This window comes from Cyrtonyx montezumae, unplaced genomic scaffold (genome assembly GCF_038088225.1).
Source record: "Cyrtonyx montezumae isolate F1298 unplaced genomic scaffold, pur_monq_1.0 scaffold_3, whole genome shotgun sequence".
NCBI lineage: Eukaryota > Metazoa > Chordata > Aves > Galliformes > Odontophoridae > Cyrtonyx > Cyrtonyx montezumae.
Window position 1 is genome coordinate 111,799,820 of NW_027072034.1, and position 17,689 is coordinate 111,817,508.

General features: G+C 50.8%; 1 protein-coding gene across 2 annotated transcripts; it reads left to right on the forward strand.

Moving 5' to 3' along the window:
- The first annotated feature begins 873 nt into the window (after positions 1-873).
- Positions 874-17,545, forward strand: PLA2G6 (phospholipase A2 group VI). Of its 2 annotated transcripts, none has more exons than XM_065742953.1 (16): positions 874-1,125; positions 1,365-1,580; positions 2,629-2,809; positions 4,471-4,658; positions 8,734-8,830; positions 9,709-9,891; positions 10,094-10,202; positions 10,752-10,901; positions 12,512-12,602; positions 13,216-13,379; positions 13,883-14,033; positions 14,220-14,356; positions 14,882-15,036; positions 15,760-15,927; positions 16,884-16,957; positions 17,262-17,545. In XM_065742953.1, the coding sequence occupies exons 1-16, from the start codon at positions 941-943 to the stop codon at positions 17,401-17,403; spliced, it is 2,391 nt and encodes a 796-aa protein (XP_065599025.1). In that variant the 5' UTR covers positions 874-940; the 3' UTR covers positions 17,404-17,545. The 2 variants fall into 2 exon arrangements, with proteins under 2 accessions (XP_065599025.1, XP_065599026.1); XM_065742954.1 differs by having other exon boundaries at positions 988-1,000.
- The last annotated feature ends 144 nt before the right edge of the window (positions 17,546-17,689 follow it).

Below are 17,689 nucleotides of genomic sequence, written 5' to 3' on the forward strand. Positions count from 1 at the left end.
CTGTGCCATGGGGGCCGGGGGCAGTCCTATCGGTGCAGGGCAGCGCTGGGAGAGGGGGGGGGGGGGGGACCGGGGCCCGCGGTGGGGTCGAAGGGTGGGGGCCGCGGCCACGTCGCGGGGGGGCGGGCGAGCGGGCGCCGTCTCACCGTGATTCAGCAGCGCCGGGGAGGGGGGGGGGGGGGGCGAGAGCCACCTACCCCTTCGGTACCCTTCGATCGCCGATTTTTTCCCGAGGGCAGAGCCGGGGAGGTGGGGGGGGGGGGCTGATATTTTCTCCCCTCCGCCATTACGGGAAGAGAGGGCCCAGCGGCCGAAGCGGCCCCAACTCCGGACCACCCCACCCCCGAAGTGCTTGGTGGGGGCGAAGCACGGGAGGAGCTGAGCTGATGCAATCAGGGCCGGGGCTGAGAGGCGACTCCCCGAGCTCCCACCGACGGCCGTAGCCTCGCTCACCGCCCACCCCCCGACCCCGGCCCTGACCCCGCTGGCCGCTTACCGGAGGCCGCGCAGTGTCGCTGAGCTGCGCGGGAGGGGTGCGGCGAGGCGGGCTCGCTGCTCTCCGTGCCGAGCTCCGCGCGATTACTCACCCGCGGATTCCTTTCATTCATAAAAACACAGTCATGCGGTGACGTCACTCTCCCCTCGCCCCGCCCCCCGGGGGCGGCCCCGCCCCCTCCGCCCTTTTCAAAGATGGAGGCGCGCTGCTCCTCCCTTCAGCTCCGCACCGCCCTTCTCTGGGATGGCGGCTCATTGCCCGCTCCCCATTGGTTCCTCCCCAGGAGCGGCGCAGCTGATTGGTCAGTTCTGGGGCGGCGAGGCCTGCGGGGAAGCGGGCCCCCTTGCCGTGGGGGGGGGCGAGTCGGTACGGGAACTGAAAGCGCCGGCTCCGGGCTGTCGGTCCTCGGCTCTCTCTCGAGGCCGAGCCGGGGAGCCGTGTGCCATGCAGTTCCTCGGGCGGCTCCTGAGCCAGGCGTTCAGTAACCCGTACCGCGTCAAGGAGGTGTCCGCCGGGGAGTACTCGGGGCAGAGCTGCCTGCGGGAGGACGGCCGGGTGCGGCTGTACGGGAACAGCCGCTGCTGGGACGGCGTGCTGAGCAACCCTCAGAGCCCGGCGGTGGCATTCCGGTACGTGCTGGGACCTCAGGTGGCTGCTCGGGGCCTGGAGCGAGGCCTGAGGGAGCGGTGCTGCAGTGGCACGGGCCGCGCAGGGAGGTGGTGGGGTCACCATCCCTGGAGGTGCTCCAGAACCGTGCGGATGCGGCACTGAGGACACGATCAGTGGGCACGGTGGGGATGGGCCAGAGGTTAGGCTGGCTGATCGTAGAGGTCTTCCTTCCCCTTAACGCTTTTATGTTTACTTCCAGGCTCTTCCACCTCGACGATGAAGCGGAAGCGCTGGTGCACTTTGAGCGCTATGCCGGCCACCTGCGGCCCTTCTACGAGAGCTCAGCCCAGCCCCTGTCGCTGGAGGTTCTGCAGCAGCTCAGCGACTGCATCCGTGACCACCCCAGCTGGTCCTCCGCACACATAGCGGTGGAGGTCGGCCTGCACGAGACCTTCCGACACAACCGTGTGCTCAGGTGAGGGCGCAGAACAGTCTCCTGTGGGCCTGGTGTTGTTTGGGCTGTGCTGGGCTGGCCTGCCTCGCTGTACCGAAGCAATGCGGGCTGCTTCTGTGGGGACCTTAATGCCTGTGGGTACTGCAGTGACCTAGTGTAATGGTGCAGGCTTTGGGATGTGCAGCCGTCGTTCATACGTGGTCTTTGTGTAAGCTTATTGGCAGTCTTTGAACCTGCTGCTTGTGATCATAGAATCCCAGAGTGGCCTGAGTTGAAAAGGGCCTGAAAGATCATCTAGTTTCACCCCCTGGTTGTGGGCAGGGTTGCCAATCACTAGGCCAGGCTACCCAGGGCCCAATCCACCCAGCTTTGAACCTCCAGGGATGGGACACGCACAGCTCTCTGGGCAGCTGTGCCATCACCTCACAGCTCTGAGTAAAGGATTTCCTCCTAACACCTAACCTAAATCTCCCCTCTTTTAGTTTAAAGTCATTCCCCTTTGTCCTATTGCTATCAGACCACGTAAAATGTCAGTTCCCCTCTTGTTTGTAAACTCCCTGAAAGTTCTGGAGGGACGCAGTGAGGTCTGCCCAGAGCCTTTTATTCTCCAGACTAAGCAAGCCTGAGAAGGACTGAACTGTTTTGCTGAAGACTCTGGCAACCTTTGTGAACCTGTTTTTCAGAGTGGGGGTATGTCTTCTGTAAACTGCAAGAGGGGAAGTAGGTTTTGGTCACAAACTCTCATTCTGTTTCTGTAGGAAGAATTCATGTAGGGTAGAGGAATGAGCTAGCACGTCAAGAGATTGATTGCAGCATCCCTGCCTGGTTGCTGACTGCCGTCTGTATCTGCTCTTCATGTGGGCAGAGGAAGGGGTTGTGTCAGGAGGAGGGCCTGTGTAAGGGCTGGGACTGTTTGGTGGCACTTCCCTGCACTCCTTCCCTGGCTAGAAGCAAGGCTTTCAGGAACAGAATGATTTGATGTACCCCAGACATAGAAGCTACCTCCCAGGGCGGATGAGTGTCTTCTTTGCAGCCTTTCTGTGCTGTAACATTGTGTCGTCTCTTACAGCTGCGTGAATAGCACGGACAGTGAGGATGGCTGCACCCCTCTGCACCTGGCCTGTCGCAAGGGAGACATGACCTGCCTGCAGGAGCTGCTGGAGTGCCACGCGCGGGTGGACATCACAGACAGGAGAGGAGAGACGGTTTTCCACTACGCTGTGCGAGGAAGCAACCCCTATATCATTGAGGTGGGAGTGGTCTCAAAGCTGGGAGAAAGAGGGTCTGGAACTTTTCCTCTCTATGCTGTGAGAGGAAGAGAGGGTGGTAGCTAAGGGCTGCAGTCTGGGGAAATGAGTGGCAGCTAGCTCTGCTGCAGCATCATGGGAGGAATGCCTGAACCTGGTTTCAGCCCCTTTCTTCCTCCCTGCTTACAGGTACAGTTTCCTGTAAGCAGGTTCCAAGTTCCACCCTGCAGTGGAACAGAGTTGTAAAGCAGCAGCTTCCTCAGAAAGTATCCTTTGCCATTTGCTTCAGGCTTTAATCCTAACGTTCCTCAGGCCTTTGGATGTCTCTTAGCATTGCCTCCAAACAGGGCTTTTAGCTCTGGGTACTGTGCTCCAAAAAGGACCCTTGGGCTATGGGGGGGGGGGGGGGTTGTGTGTCACCTGTCACCTGCAGACTGAGCTAGTTTGGAGCTGCCCTGGGCTTTCCCGAGCCTGCAGAACCTGTTGAAACTGAGCAGTTCTGGCAGCATGATCAGTGCCTGGAGGCAGAGTGACTGGCTTTGTGAGGCTGCGGGTTCCTTTCTGCTTTGCTCCTCAGGTCTGTTCCAGACTGGGTGCCAGGCAGGCCCTCGCCTGCAGCTGCACCAGCTGTGTTTGCCCAATACCTCTTGTGACAGCTCTCCTGATGCCTGCCAGACAATGGAGAGATTTCCTAATGCGTGGTGGTGGAGGGATGAACAATCAGGGTTTACCACACTGTGGAGCAGGACAGTTAGGACCTTTGTATTATAAAGATGTTTTCTTCCTGTATGTCTAACGATGGCAGCGCAGTTTGTTATACTTCCAGTTCTGAGCAGCCTTGAGCTTGTTGCTCTTTCAGTTCCTCACCAAACCGAGGAAAATATACTAAATTCCTGCTTTTCTTGTGTTCACTGGGACGTTCCAGGGTTACAGCTGTATGGCGGTGGGATTGTTTTGTGTAACAAAACAGTGTGGTGGCTTAACCTGTATAAGCGTCCCACAGCCACTCACTCCCCACTCCTCCCCCAGCTGGATGGAAGGGGAGGGAATCAGAAGGGTCAAATTTAGAAAACTTGTGGGCTGAGAAAAAAAAGCAATTTAATAAGAAAGATCAAAGAAAATGGGGGAGCGTGGGGGGGGACAAGTGATGCAAAATGCAATTGCTTCCTGCCAGCCACTCCTTGAGCAACAGAAGCTTCCCCAGACCACCCCCCCAGTTTCTTTGCTGGGCACAATTTCATGTGGTATGGAATGGTCAGCTGTACCAGCTGTGTCCCCTCCCAGTGCCTTGTGCAACCCCAGCCTTGCTTGCAGGCAGCTTGAGAAACAGAAAAAAAATTAACTGTGAAAATCAGGGCAACCAGTTAGCATGCAACAGGACTGGAGTTCATAGGTAGGATTCCTTCAGACGTGTATTTTGAACAGTCACGTTCACGTGAAAAATTGAAAGCAATGGTGGAGCTGCAGGGAAGGATGAGTTCCTGCCTGCTGGCTGGCTGCAGTAGCTGATGGGAAGGAGCTGTTGGTTCCAGTGAGTGCTGTCATTTAGTTGGGCTAAGCACGGCACACCTGTGCCACAGAGGCTCTCCTTGGAGCTCAGGGAGAGAGACAGTGCTCTTCCATGTCTGTCTGCCTTCTGTTTATTTATTTCCTGCTCTTCCCAGCTCCTGAGCAGAACTCCAACCGTTGGTGTGAACCACCTGAGCCATGAAGGGCTGACCCCTCTGTATCTCGCTTGTCAGCTGGGCAAAGAGGAGATGGTTCGGTCTCTGCTGAAGTGCCGTGCCAGCTGCAATGTCATGGGCACGGTGGGCTACCCCATCCATGCAGCTCTGAAGTACTCCCAGAAGGGGTGAGTAACTGTGAGTCAGTGTGAGCATGCAGCACGAGCAGCCACACACCATTACCTCACCGACTGGGGGATCCTTTAGGCAGCATGCAGGCAGAGGCACACAAGCAGGGATGCAGGCACTGCTGAGCTTGGCCCACGATAGACGGTCACAGACTTGTTTGTCAGGGGTTCACCACCGTGCTTTGATCCTCAGCTAGCCACCAGTAGATGGTTTCATTTGAAGCATGAAGGCCTGAAGATGTTGAATGTGCTTCGTGCTAGTTAATTCTTTGGCTATGTTGAGGCAGCGTGTGCTTTCAAACTCAGAACAGTGTTTCTGCTGTTGAAGGAGATAGTTCATCACCAGTCAGTGTTGGAAGGCTATTTGGCATGCAGCAGTTGTTTCCAAATCACCTTTGATGTTCACTGTAAAGGTCCTTGCACAAGGACATGTGCCAGGTGCTCTATATTCACTACTGAGAAAGAATGACAGAGAGGATTTGGTTCTGGTAAAGGCCAACCAAACCCAAGTATTTACATACTGATATTGCAGAAACTGTGTGCACTCCTGCAACAAAACTCCAAACCACAATGAACCAACCTGTGGTAAGGAAGGAAAATCAGAGTGTCATCTCCTTCCAGTAATACGTATGCCATTGCTCCAGTTCCTTCAGCTGATATCACTCAGGGCTTGGTAACCTGGCATGGGATGGTCACTCACACTGGCTTGCACTTTTTCAACTGAACTTCAGTTCAATTTTCATGATGCCAATAGTATAATTCCAGTGCTATATTCCTTAGGTGAGGCACAGGTATTTGTTGAAGATACCTGGGATACAGAAACTTCAGATGTGAACAGAGGGTGTAGAGTAAGGGGAAAAGCTGGAGTACAGAGCTGTACTGCATTCTCAGCATATGAATTGTCACATCTAGATTAATAGGCCGTAGCCTATTACAATCTCACCACACAGTTCATCAGTGTAAACAATCCTATTTCTCCTGTGGTTGGTAGCATGGGAGAGATACCATCTGGAAGGATCTCAATCTTCACCATGTTGTGTATTGGAGGTACTGTGATACAATCGTAAGCTGTTGGATTAGAAATATTTCTGTTGTTCTACCAAAGATCTATTTTAGTAAGTTATAAACTCCATGTAGTAAAGTTTAAGTACTGTTTAACATTTTAAATTGTTCTTTCAGTATCCCATTCATTCTTTCACTTAAGCCTTCAGCTTGAGGATGATGGGCAGTGTGGAATAGTGCATTCCTAGCCCTTTAGGCCAGTCATGATGTCCACTGAAGTGTGTTTCTTAGTCACTCTGTATTTGGTGAGCAGGTCCATGTTGATGATTGAGTTGTTCTAATGCTCCACTGATCAGTGGATTTGTTGGGTTTAACAAGAAACTGTACTGATGCTGTATCCACAGCAGTGAATATATACCAACACTCTATCAGCAGGGAAAGTGAGAGAGTTTAATCAACCTGCCAGGTATTCAAAGCCCACTGACTCTGTTTTATGTTTCCTTGGGGTCTATACAAGGCCCTTAGGTTTATCTGCTTGCAAATAGTATTATCTATGCATACCTTATAGACATGCAGTGGCAAAGGGGTTTGATTGTGAGCAGTGTCCCATGCAAGCACAAATGAGCTGATCAACATCCACAAGCAATATGAGCGTTTGTAGCTGAGCATGTACTTTGGAAGAGGTCATACCATCTCAGTAACCACATCATGATGTTTTGTGTACAACCCAGTGTAGAAGCAATGTGCCTTCCCTCCCAGAATGGCCAGAGGTGCTGCCATCAGTTCAGCCCATGAAATCAGATGCCTGCACACTTGTTTGCCTCAGTAAAATTTACCTGGGAATTGAGCATATGTAACTGCTCTCTGTTGTCTTTAGCCAGTTGCTGTTCCATTGGTAAGCCAGGCATCATTTTATGCTCTTCTATTATCTGGTCGTAAGGGGGAGCTTCCTTCACAGTAGATACAGGGAATCTCCTTTCTGACTTTTTGTCCCAGGTGTTTGCCGCCAGACTGTACCATCTAGAGTAGTTCTAATTCAGATGTATATCCTTGTTTATCAGTGTCTGATGGTACATGCTCCATCAGAGCACTTTTGTGGCCATCAAAGACTTCTCCTTGGTCCTCTGCCAAACAGGTTTCTTCCTAGTCAATACCAGAGTTGTGAATTTCTTGCTGTTTTTTTCTTCTATGAGTGTAACCACATGTGGTATTGTAACTGCAAGTTGGGGGGGGGTGACTATTCAGTTCTCTCTGAGCTACAGTCATTTGCCAGGTGCCCTCTAATTTTCAAACAGGCCAACTATGATTAATAAAAGCAACAGTGGTGTCTTCATCAGCTCTTGCTGATGTGCCTTTGGGATGCAGTTCTGTTTGACAGCCACCCACGTCAGCACGACGTGGTCCCACTTCAGAGACCCACGTGGAGTGACTACAGATCAAATGGCACACTGTGCTTGTGATGTCCTGAGGCAGAAGTGACCTTTCAGTGTTTCAGCTGTCCATGCTGCCATCACATCAGTATGCAAAATATATTCCTTAATTAGGGCAGTTAACACCATTGCTGCAGATGGGTTGGTGCTTCCTATTGTTAAAGTCACCTTAGCTCAGGAATATCTCCCTGTTTCTCTTGGCCTACCTGCCTTGAGCTGGCAGGTGTGGTGAAGAGGGATGGCTGTTTTGTTTTTTTTGGTGTAGGTCCTGACTAGCCATTGGCAAAGCATTTCTGATGTTGTGATCCTGTTTCTTTGTTGTGGGACACCAGCTTGCACAAGATCATTTCATGTTTGTTTCCTCATCGCCCATGAGGAAACTCATTTTGGTTTTGCTGGCTTTCCTTTATTCACCACCCACAAAGACAGTCCTGAAATTACAGCCTCAACTTCCTTCAAGGTATTGGTAGGGTGCCTGTATTACCAGTAGCTCTCGTGACTGCCCTGTCCAGATTGGCTCCTGTAATTAATGCATGAGCCATCCCTATTTGCTGTGCTAGACTGATGCCTTCTTCTATTATATGCCAATTTCTGAGGGATGGCAGTGATTTGGCAAGATTTGCAAATGCTGTTAAAACTGCTGCGTGCACCATCTGATACAGCAGAGATGGAGTAATAGCCACACACATACACACAAGAAAAGAGCTTGTGAACTACTTTTTCTCAGAGTAAGCTGTGAGAAGATGACTTACCAATGCTTAAAAACTGATTAATTTGCTGTACCTCTGTCCTTGAATGCTTTGATCCTAATAAGCTTCCATTCCAAAGCTTAGTTCTTGCTGTCTCCTTTGGGCCAAGGGTACTCTTGGCCATTAATTAATACACTTTGAAACTGAATCAAAAGATGTGATACTTGCTTCCTGTTCTCTTTTTTTATGGACAAACTTAATTCTCTTTGTATGTGCTTCATAATGCTTATTTTCATGGTGTCCCAGTCATACAAATAGGACTCTTAATAACAGTTGCTGTCAGCTGATTTTTCTGCATGTTCAAAACTTCTTTCCCATGCTAGAGAGACCTTCACAAGCCAAAAACATGCTTGGGTCCCTTAGTTTGCAGTGGGGCTTCATCTCTTTTACAACTTCCTTGGCATTGTTTCAGAGTGGACATTTTCAGGCACTGAATGCTAGTCTGGTCACAATAGATGTGATTTTTTTTCTCTCTCCTAGGCAAGTAGTCATATCTGTAATTTCAGCAAGCATTCAACTATTTTAGTTTTATCCCCAAGATAAAACTCTCTCTGTGGAGAGAGGGATGAGAGAGGACAAGAATTTCCTTTCAGGTCTTCAGATTTTTCCAGGAACAACGTATTCCTACAGCGGGGAAGCACCCAGGTGTTGCTCCCAACTTAGAATTGGGAAGGGGTAATGCAGTCTCTGAATGCTGGGCTGCTTGTACACTTCCTGTTTCTCCCTTCCTTTCTGAAGACAGCAAAAATAAAACCGCCTTGCTGCTGAGGAACTTGCAGGTGCTGCAGACCACCAGCTGCTGCTGAAGGGCTCTGTGCTGGAGGCAGGTGCTGACATGAACGAGGTCTTGAACTAAGACAGCAGTCACCCATTCCTTCATCTTGTCCTTTCTAGGTGTGCCCAGGCCATCCTCGAGGTGGATGCCAGCCAGGTCCACTCCAGGGACCCACTCCATGAAGCTGTCCCACTGCACTGGGCAAAGAAGGCAGAGGTAAATAGAGGCAGGCCCTGGTGAGAGCCTGTGCTGCCACCCAGCGCGCGGTTCATTCCTCTTGCTGCTGACCTGGCTCTTCACTGAGTACTTGTGTGGGAGCCCAGCAAGCTGCACACAGCGCAGACCCACTGTTGAGGCGGTTGAAGTGGTTTGATTCTCTCTGACCTCTGCTGGTCAGTGATGTTTGCTGCAGGGAGCAGTGGAACCTCGCAAAAAGAAAAGCCTAGTGTGCTTGTTCTAGTAATTCATCCTTGGCTGTGAAACTGCCAGCCTGCCCTTTTGGCTGGGGAGAAATCACGCCGCTGTCACTGAAGCACGGTTACCCCTGGGGGGAGCTCTCATCTCATTACATGCCAAGTTCAAATAAGGAAACAGAGCAGTGCTTTAAAAACTGGGAGGGGAATGTGAGGTGATGGCATGCAGGTTGCAGTCATCTTCTGCCAGAGATAACCAGATCAGTGATGAGATATGCTGTGCTGACACACCTCTAAGAGCTTGTTTCAAGCAGAGAGTGTTCTAATGGGAGGACACAGCCCTCTCAGAAGTGCCCTGTGGAGGTTTTCAGGTTTTCAACCGAATGAATATGTTTGTCTTACAAAGAGAGATCAAAAAGCAAACTTCCTTCCAGCCTGCAAGGATTCTGGCTCGAGTAGAAGTTGTTTCTGTCCATTGATCTCAGCCAGTTGTTGTGCTTATAAATAAGACTCAAAGCATCCAGAAGCTGGAGCAGATGGAGGGACCATCAGCTCATTCCAAGTCCACGCTCAGGCTTGCTGCAGTTCACCTGCTCTGCTTGTCCATGAGATTTGGCTTGTGTGAGTTGTCCCCGTGATAGCTTTCTCTTTTCTTCACTTGGCATGTGCGTGTGGGCACAGATGACACAGCTGCTGCTGCAGTATGGCTCTGAGGTGAACCTGACCAGCCGGACAGCTGACACGGCCCTGCACATTGCAGTCAAGAGGCGTCGTTTTGACTGTGCCATGGTACTGCTGACACACGGGGCCAACACCAATGCCAAGGGCCAGGATGGCAACACACCGCTGCATCTAGCCATGAAGGTGAGACTTCTGCAGAGGCTGCTGGGGAGAGGAAGGTGTTTTCTTGAAGGGCTGAGGCAAAGATGGGCTCCTTTGAAATGCTGGCTGTTGCCCTTCATGGGGCAATTTCCTTGCGTGTGCTTTGGCTAATGAAAAGTAGAGGGATGGAGTGAGGGATGTAGCTGTGGGAAAGCTTTTGACTGAGGTTTCTCTTGTCTCCTAGCATGACCACCTGGATATGATCAAAGCCATTGTTGTGTTTGGTGGAGATGTTGAGGTCCCTAATGATTTTGGGGAGACACCAGGGCTGCTGGCAGCCAGGAACAGCAAAGGTGAGCCTGACAGAATGAACCCAGCATTCTGGCTCCCCTTCTCGGCTAAAACAGTGTCTTGGAGAGGTGAAAACAGACTGAGCATAGGCAGTGTTTCTCCAAGATGCTCTCCCAGCTTCTAGTTGCTAGCACTTGCTAAGCTAGTGGCATTGACTTCATATTAGTAGGCTGTGATGAATTTTTCCTCTGAGACAGAAAAGCAAGAGAAAAAGCTGGCACACACACCCTCTCTTCAAACCGTGGTGTCGGGCACTGCAGGCTCACAGTGGGATGACAGCATGACTGAACAGCCTGGGCATAAGCAGACACGTGCTGTTCTTCCACGGCAAGAAGTGTGTGGCATTCCCTTGAAGCTGCACAGCATTGGGCACACCTTCTGTCCACAAATCCTGCTGCCTGGTGATAAGGCAGAGAGATCCAGGACATGCTTTCCCTGGGTCATCCCAGAGGTTTTGTGAGGGCCAGGGCTGCTGTGGATCTGGCAGAGCCCCCGGTGTGTGCGTGCATTGATTCTCTTTCTGATCTGTGACTCCCCCACCATCACCTAAGGTGCGAACCGGAAAGTGCTCTTAGACCTGCTGCAAACTGTAGGGACCGAACGCTGCCTCCCAACCATTCCTGACTCCCCAAGTCTGGCACCATCTGCCGCCTCCCTCCTGGAAGGCCAACCTTCCCCGCGGAGCAGCTTCAACAGCTTAGGTAAAGCCTTCACTGACCCTTCCTCACTCTCCTTTTTTCTAGCTTCACAGCACTCAGATCTGGTTCTTTGGACAGCCTTTCTTCTGCGGACTGTCTCCTCATTCTTGCTTTCAGATGTCTATCCTCATTCAGCTGTTGCAGGATCCAGATTCTTTTTTTTTCTTTCTGCTTTTCCTGTTTTTGTACTCTAAATTTAGTCTGCTACTCTAAACTTTTGTTTTATAGACCTGAAGTAAGGCAACTCTGTATAGAGGAAAGGGAAGGCTGTTTCCCTCACTCCCACACCCTGGAAGAGGCATAGGACTTGTTTGCTTGCATGCATTTTATCCCCTGGGTCATGTCAGAAGTGGAGGCACTTGCTAGTTTGCCTTGAGGACGTCCCAGTGTCATGTTGTGCATCGGGATATCAAAATGTTGCTTGTTCAGGGCCTGGGGGGTAGTTGTTAGGACAGGGAAGGGATGAAGTCCAAGGCTAAGTGACCCTAGGCACAGGGTTTATATCATCCATACAAAGAGACAAACATACAATATGTGTTTGTGTCATAGCTTGTACTCTCTACTACCCTGGCTGTGTGGATGAGCCTGTGGATCAAACTTTCCTCCTTCAGGGAGCTAGAGAACTTGGACAGAAGCAGCAAGAGCAGGCAGTGGGTGGGGTGAGTTGGCTTAGCTCAGAGGGAGGCTCTGACAGCATGTCAGGGGCTTTCAAGGAGATAACAGCTGCTTATGGTCTGCTTTTCCTCTCAGCTTGGTGGTTTCCATTGTGAAGGCCTTCTAGGGGGCAAGGGGTCAGTGACTGGTGGCACAAGGACTTTTTGTGGCTTTGTGAAGGTGACCACGGTGTTTAAGCTCTCATAGACTGCCAGAAAAAGACCCTTTTCCAGCATTGGACTCTGGCCCTCAAAGATACTCCTCACCATGTTCATGTCATCCAGCTACCTCCCAAGCTGGGCACTGGCAGCAGCATTTAACCTCTCTTCCCCATGTTCTTTCTTCTCTTGATTTCACAGGCTGCCTTCTCACCTAGGCTGGATTGGTGCCCTGCACCCGGGGTGACCTGGGTTTACATCAATTGAGGGGTAATGACAAGCCACCCTGTCCCCAGAGCCTTCCTGCTTAGGTTACCTCACAGAAGTAGATTTAGGTTTGATCTCATGGCTTGCAGTAAGTGGCATAGTGGGCAAGCTGCTAGGCTTTACCTTCTTTCTCACCTGTTCTGCTCATCTGCTTCTACAAATCCTTTATCACTGCCAGCACGCCTCCAGCTGCCTGCTCTGAAGTGTGGGGTTTCTCCTCTTTGGTGTGGAGTTTATTTTAGGGGGATACCTTCTGGTTATGGGTAAGATGGCTTACGTTTCCTGCAGAAAGCTTTATTCAACTGGGAAAGGTGTTGGGTGTTCTCTCTGGAAATCTACTTGCGGGGTGGGAAGTTTTATGTACCGTGATCCGCTTTCTGGGTACAGAGAGAAAGTGGGAAGAGTAATTAAAAGCTTTCTATTTTATTAAGGATGATTTGGTTGACTGATACCTCTGAGGCACTCATCAGAGTGTTTGGGTAGCAAAGTGGTTTCTAATGTTGTTTTTGCCTTTGAACGTTCATGGTTGTCCAGGGTACAAGGACCTTCTGTATGTTTCTGCAACACTTGGGCAGTTGTTGAAGGCACCGGATGTTGTGGACTCACCCCGAGAGGGTGAGAGAAAGTAAGTGAGAAAGTTTCTGTTCCAACTCCTGTGCAGTTGAAGGTTAATGCTATGTACACAAATTCCTCCCCACCCACACTCATGAGTGTGGCATCCCCAACTGATGTTATTTAGTGTCCTTTGTTGCAGTTCATGCCAGAGCCCCCCACCCTCCACCCTGTTGCCTTAAATCTCCGTTTACGTACAGGATTTTCTCCTTCTTCCTGCAGCCCTGGAGCTGCAGTGGAGCCTGAACTCAGCAGGTGAAGCCCCTGCACTGTCTCTTTGTTCTGCTGCTGGGCACCAAATGCTGTTCTGGCTTAGTGATATCCCCATCTCCCTGATGCCCACCCAATTCCTTTGCTCACTTGTGCACTGCCCTGTTGGTGTCTTGTCTATGCCTCACCACGTGCACAGCAGAGAGAGTGTTGGCACTGAGTTGCTGCTTGCAGGGGCTTAGGACTGTCCACATCTTGTTTGAGGCAATATCCATTACTGCATACTAATACTCAAGCCTTTCTATGATTGTCCAGAGCAGTGTTCTTGTGTACTGGCCTGGTTTGCCGTGCCCAGGCTCTGTGCTGATATCTGTGAGCCATCCCATGGCTCCTGTCAGCCATGTCTGTCTCTCCAGCTGTGACCGCCTCCTGTGCCTGGATGGAGGGGGCATCCGGGGCCTGGTGCTCATCCAGCTTCTGCTGGCCATCGAAAAAGCTGCAGGCCGTCCCATCCGTGACATTTTTGACTGGATCGCTGGGACCAGCACTGGGGGCATCTTGGCATTGGCTATCGTACACGGTGAGGACAGTGCAAGCAGTGGGCCCTTTCTCACTCCTGTGGCCCTCTTCTGGGAGGGATTGGGTGTGCAGTGGGAAGTGCCTCTCTAGGAGTCCTAACAAAGATTCGTTATCCCTGCCAAAAGAGGGATGTTCATCAGTGAAAGAAAATCTAGACCTGGTTTTGCAGTTGCTTCTCATGTCAGTTGCTACTGAGCAGCTTTTTGGGGGAGGTGATGGACTACAGCATTCTCTTCTTCCTACTCTCTCTAACCTGGTCTTATGGCAAGGTGATTGGTGCTTACTGCTAGGAAGCTAAGCTCCAACTTCACCTTTCCTTTTTCACCCTTTTCCGCCATGCTGCTGATGGCCAAGCACATGGCAGGAAGCCTGGGAGAGGGACGGGGTTGGGAGTGATGCTTCCCTTCACCCTCTGGTCCTGGGAAGTCCGAGCTCTGATGTGCTGTTTGTTTGCCTGCCCTTCCTCCCTCCCCATACTCCTGCTGATGCTGTTGCCTGCCTCAGGGAAGTCCATGGACTACATGCGCTGCCTGTACTTCCGCATGAAGGACATGGTGTTCCGGGGCTCTCGGCCCTACGAGTCAGAGCCCCTGGATGAGTTCTTGAAGAAGGAATTTGGGGAAAACACCAAAATGACAGATGTCCAGAAACCCAAGTAAGTCCTGCTTGGGGCTGTGCTGGTTGCTCTTCTGGGTGACCGTCTCAGCAGAGATGATGTCTCAGCATCTCCATTGAGCAGATCTGGACAACTCATGATGTGCAGACTATTGAAGCCATAAGCATGGGTTGTTTTTTTTTTTAATCCATTTTATCTTTGGTATGTTGTTTCTTCTCCCCGCAGAGTTATTGTGACAGGGACACTGTGTGACCGACAGCCTGCTGAGCTCCACCTCTTCCGGAATTACCCTGTACCTGAGACAAAAATCTCCACTGAATACAAGACAACTGCAACTTTCAAGCCACTCACTCAGCCCGAAGGTAAATCCTGGGATGCCGAGATGGTTGATAGTTGAGGGGGAATCTTTCAGACACAGGAGAGTAATTTAGTGGTTGGCAGCCCTACCTACGACAGTGGGATTGGAACTAGGTGGTCTTTGAAGTCTCTTCCAACCTACCCTGTTCTATGATTCCTGTTGCTCTGAAAGTTGAGGTGTCTCAGCAGTGGCTCATCCCTGATCTTGACTTGGTGGTTTGGTCCTGGTGATAGTGCCCTTTTCTCATCACCCCTCTTCCATTGGGTTCTCTTGTACTGTGAACACGGACCAACCAGCGAGGTTTTTGCAGAAGGGGTCTGTTAGAGGACCCCCGTGTGCAGTCAGTGCACCTTCCCTTGGGTTCTCAGCAACAGAGTAACATGGAGGAGCCTTGTAACCTGCTCCAGGTATCTTGGTATCCTGGGCCTACAGGCCTTCCTGATTTGCCTTGTGCTGGTGAAGGGGGGGTGCTCATTTCATGCAGAGAAGCTGCTGAAAGAGGCCCATGTGCTCCTTTTTCTCCTTGCAGACCAATTAGTGTGGCGTGCTGCTCGTTGCAGTGGTGCTGCTCCCACTTATTTCCGGCCCATAGGGCGCTTTTTGGATGGCGGGCTGCTAGCAAACAACCCGACCCTTGATGCCATGGCGGAGATTCATGAGTACAACAAGACTCTGATCAACAAGGTGAGGGGAATCCTGGCCCTCATGAGTAATTGGGGCTTCTGACTACACCGAGCCTCCCTCAAAAGGGGAGGAGAGACTGGGAATGAATGCCTCTCCAGTGGAAAAATAAGTTAGCACCATGGAAAATAGTGTATGGAGAGGGATGTGTGTAGAGAATGCTGGCTGATAGGTGAAATGCCTTTTCTGACAGAGGTTTGAGGTGGGGAGGCAGGAATCATAGGGGCAGAATTTGCATATACTTTCTGCTTTTAGCATAGATAATTCAGGCTATAGTGGTATGGCCTGTGACACAGCTCTGCAGGGCCTTTTCCTTCCCTCCCCAAATGGACAAGACAATGGTAGGGCACTCTGTTAAGCTGGCAGGTAAATGCTTTCTATGGGGTGCCCAGTTGATCAGAAAGATGACTAACTACTGGCAGCTACAACTCCCTGTAGCAGAGAGGAGATGTTTGTTCCCAAAATGACTGAATGTGTTGGAGTGTTTCACAGCCATCTGGTCATCTCTGTGGGGGTCCCGTGGGCTGGGAGGCACAGGAAGATGCAACTGTTGCCTTTGAAGGTGTATAGATTAAAGCATCTCACCAGCCAGTAATAACATGGGAGAACAGAGGCAAGAAGAGCCTTGATTTTTTCAGATCATCCACTAGACTTCTGTGAAATACATGTTCTGCCATAATTGTCAGTTCTTGTGAGTAAATATGTGGTGGGTTTTTTTTTCCACAGGGTCAGAGGCAGAAAGTGAGAAAATTGGGGTTGGTGGTCTCCCTGGGGACAGGGAAGCCTCCACAGGTCCCAGTGTCCTCTGTGGATGTCTTCCGCCCCACCAATCCCTGGGAGCTGGCAAAGACTGTCTTTGGGGCCAGGGAGCTCGGCAAGATGGTGGTGGACTGTGTGAGTACTGGGAGAAGGGAAAGAGGGAAAGCCCTTGGGTTACTCTCAGTGTGGGAGCAAAGGTTTCCAGTCTTCAGCTTTTTCCTTCTGAAAAGAAAACCGAGTTTCCTTGGAATGGCTCCAGAGTTCAAGAGTTGCTTAAAAACTGTGAGAGCACAGCAGGTCTGAATCCCTCTCTGCCTGTTTGGGCAGGTAAAAGCAGGATGGTGGTCAGTGACCCATAGAAACGTTTGCAGGTGTGAGTTTGTGAAACCAGAGGACGTGAATTATCATCTGAGCAATGTGGTCTGAAAAAAAAAAGAATAAATGCCACACTTCAGCATGACAGCAACTATTTTTTCTTAAGAACAGCTCTGTGATTCCCACTGGGATGATTAGTAAGTTCTAGGGAAGTGGGAGTGTTACTAATAAGAAGTAGCAGTTCATAGCTGTGGTTAGGAGTGTGTAATAGGCATGTCATTCTGCATACTTCAGAAAGAAGCTCAGTAGGTGTTGTGCATGAGTGCACTCCAAATGAGTGAAAGTCAGAAGGAGCGGAATTGAGGTTCTGACTGTGATCTTAACTTTGTTGCCTCATCTCTTTTTAGCTTTCCTAAAGCCTGAAAATAACCTATCTCTCCCCGTCTTTTCTTGCTTTGTCCCATGATGGCACTGAGGGCCTGCAGTTTTCCCAGGCTGGTACTGGGTTGTAGAAAAGAAGTAGATAATGTTGAGGTGCATCCTGAGGATTTCTTTAGGGATTTTACTCTGTGCTGTAACGGGGGTAAATTTCCTTGTGTCTTAAGGATCGGGAATGCTGATCCTGAAGAGAAAGCCACTTTACCCTTAACTAAACTTCACCATCCAGGATGCACTTGCTCCTGGTTTTCCCTTTCCCTCTGTGGCTCGTGCAGTTCAGCTTGGTGCCAGGGCAGTGCTGCCGTCAGGCTCTGACTGTGGGCCTGCTTTTCCTGCAGTGCACTGACGCAGATGGCCCAGCTGTGGATCGTGCCAGGGCCTGGTGTGAGATGACGGACATACCGTATTTCCGGTAAGAGCTTCCTTTACCACTCTCTGCACAAACCTATTTTTAGTTTCCAGGACCTGGCTGTGGCATGTGTCATCCCAAATCACGTCCCCTGTGAGGGTGTGCCAGCCTAGACCTGGACTCCTGCCTCCAGTCTTTCTTCTTCTGTGATACAGTGAGGGATGCCATAGCACAGAGTGTGATCTGATACACTGGCCTTGCCCTGTCTGGGGTCCATTACTAGGGTTTAGAGGATGCTAATGTGATCCTTTATGGGTGTGCATCCCGCCCTGCCCAGCTCAGGATGCTATTGTCTTGGTGTGTGCAGGCTCAGCCCTCAGCTGCACACAGATGTGATGCTGGACGAGGTGAATGACAGCGTGCTGGTGAACGCCCTCTGGGACACCCAGCTGTACATCTACCAGCAGCGGGAGCAGCTGCAGCAGCTGGTGCAGTATCTGTGCCGATGACTGACCTGGAAATGTCCCCTCTGCATCCCAGGGCCAAGGGGCAGCAGATGCTGAAGCAGCTTGGATTTGCCCTGAACCAAGATGTTGAGATGGGGGAAGGGACTGCTACTGCTACTAAATTAGAAATTAATGGTACTTAATAGACAACAGTGCACGTATTCCAGGACAGCTGTGGAAAAACTGACAGTTACAGTCTCACTATAGGCTAATCTCCACTCCACTGTGCTTTGTTTTGCTGCTCTATCTGACCATACAGCCCTTTCCAGAAGCCAGATTCCCTCCTATC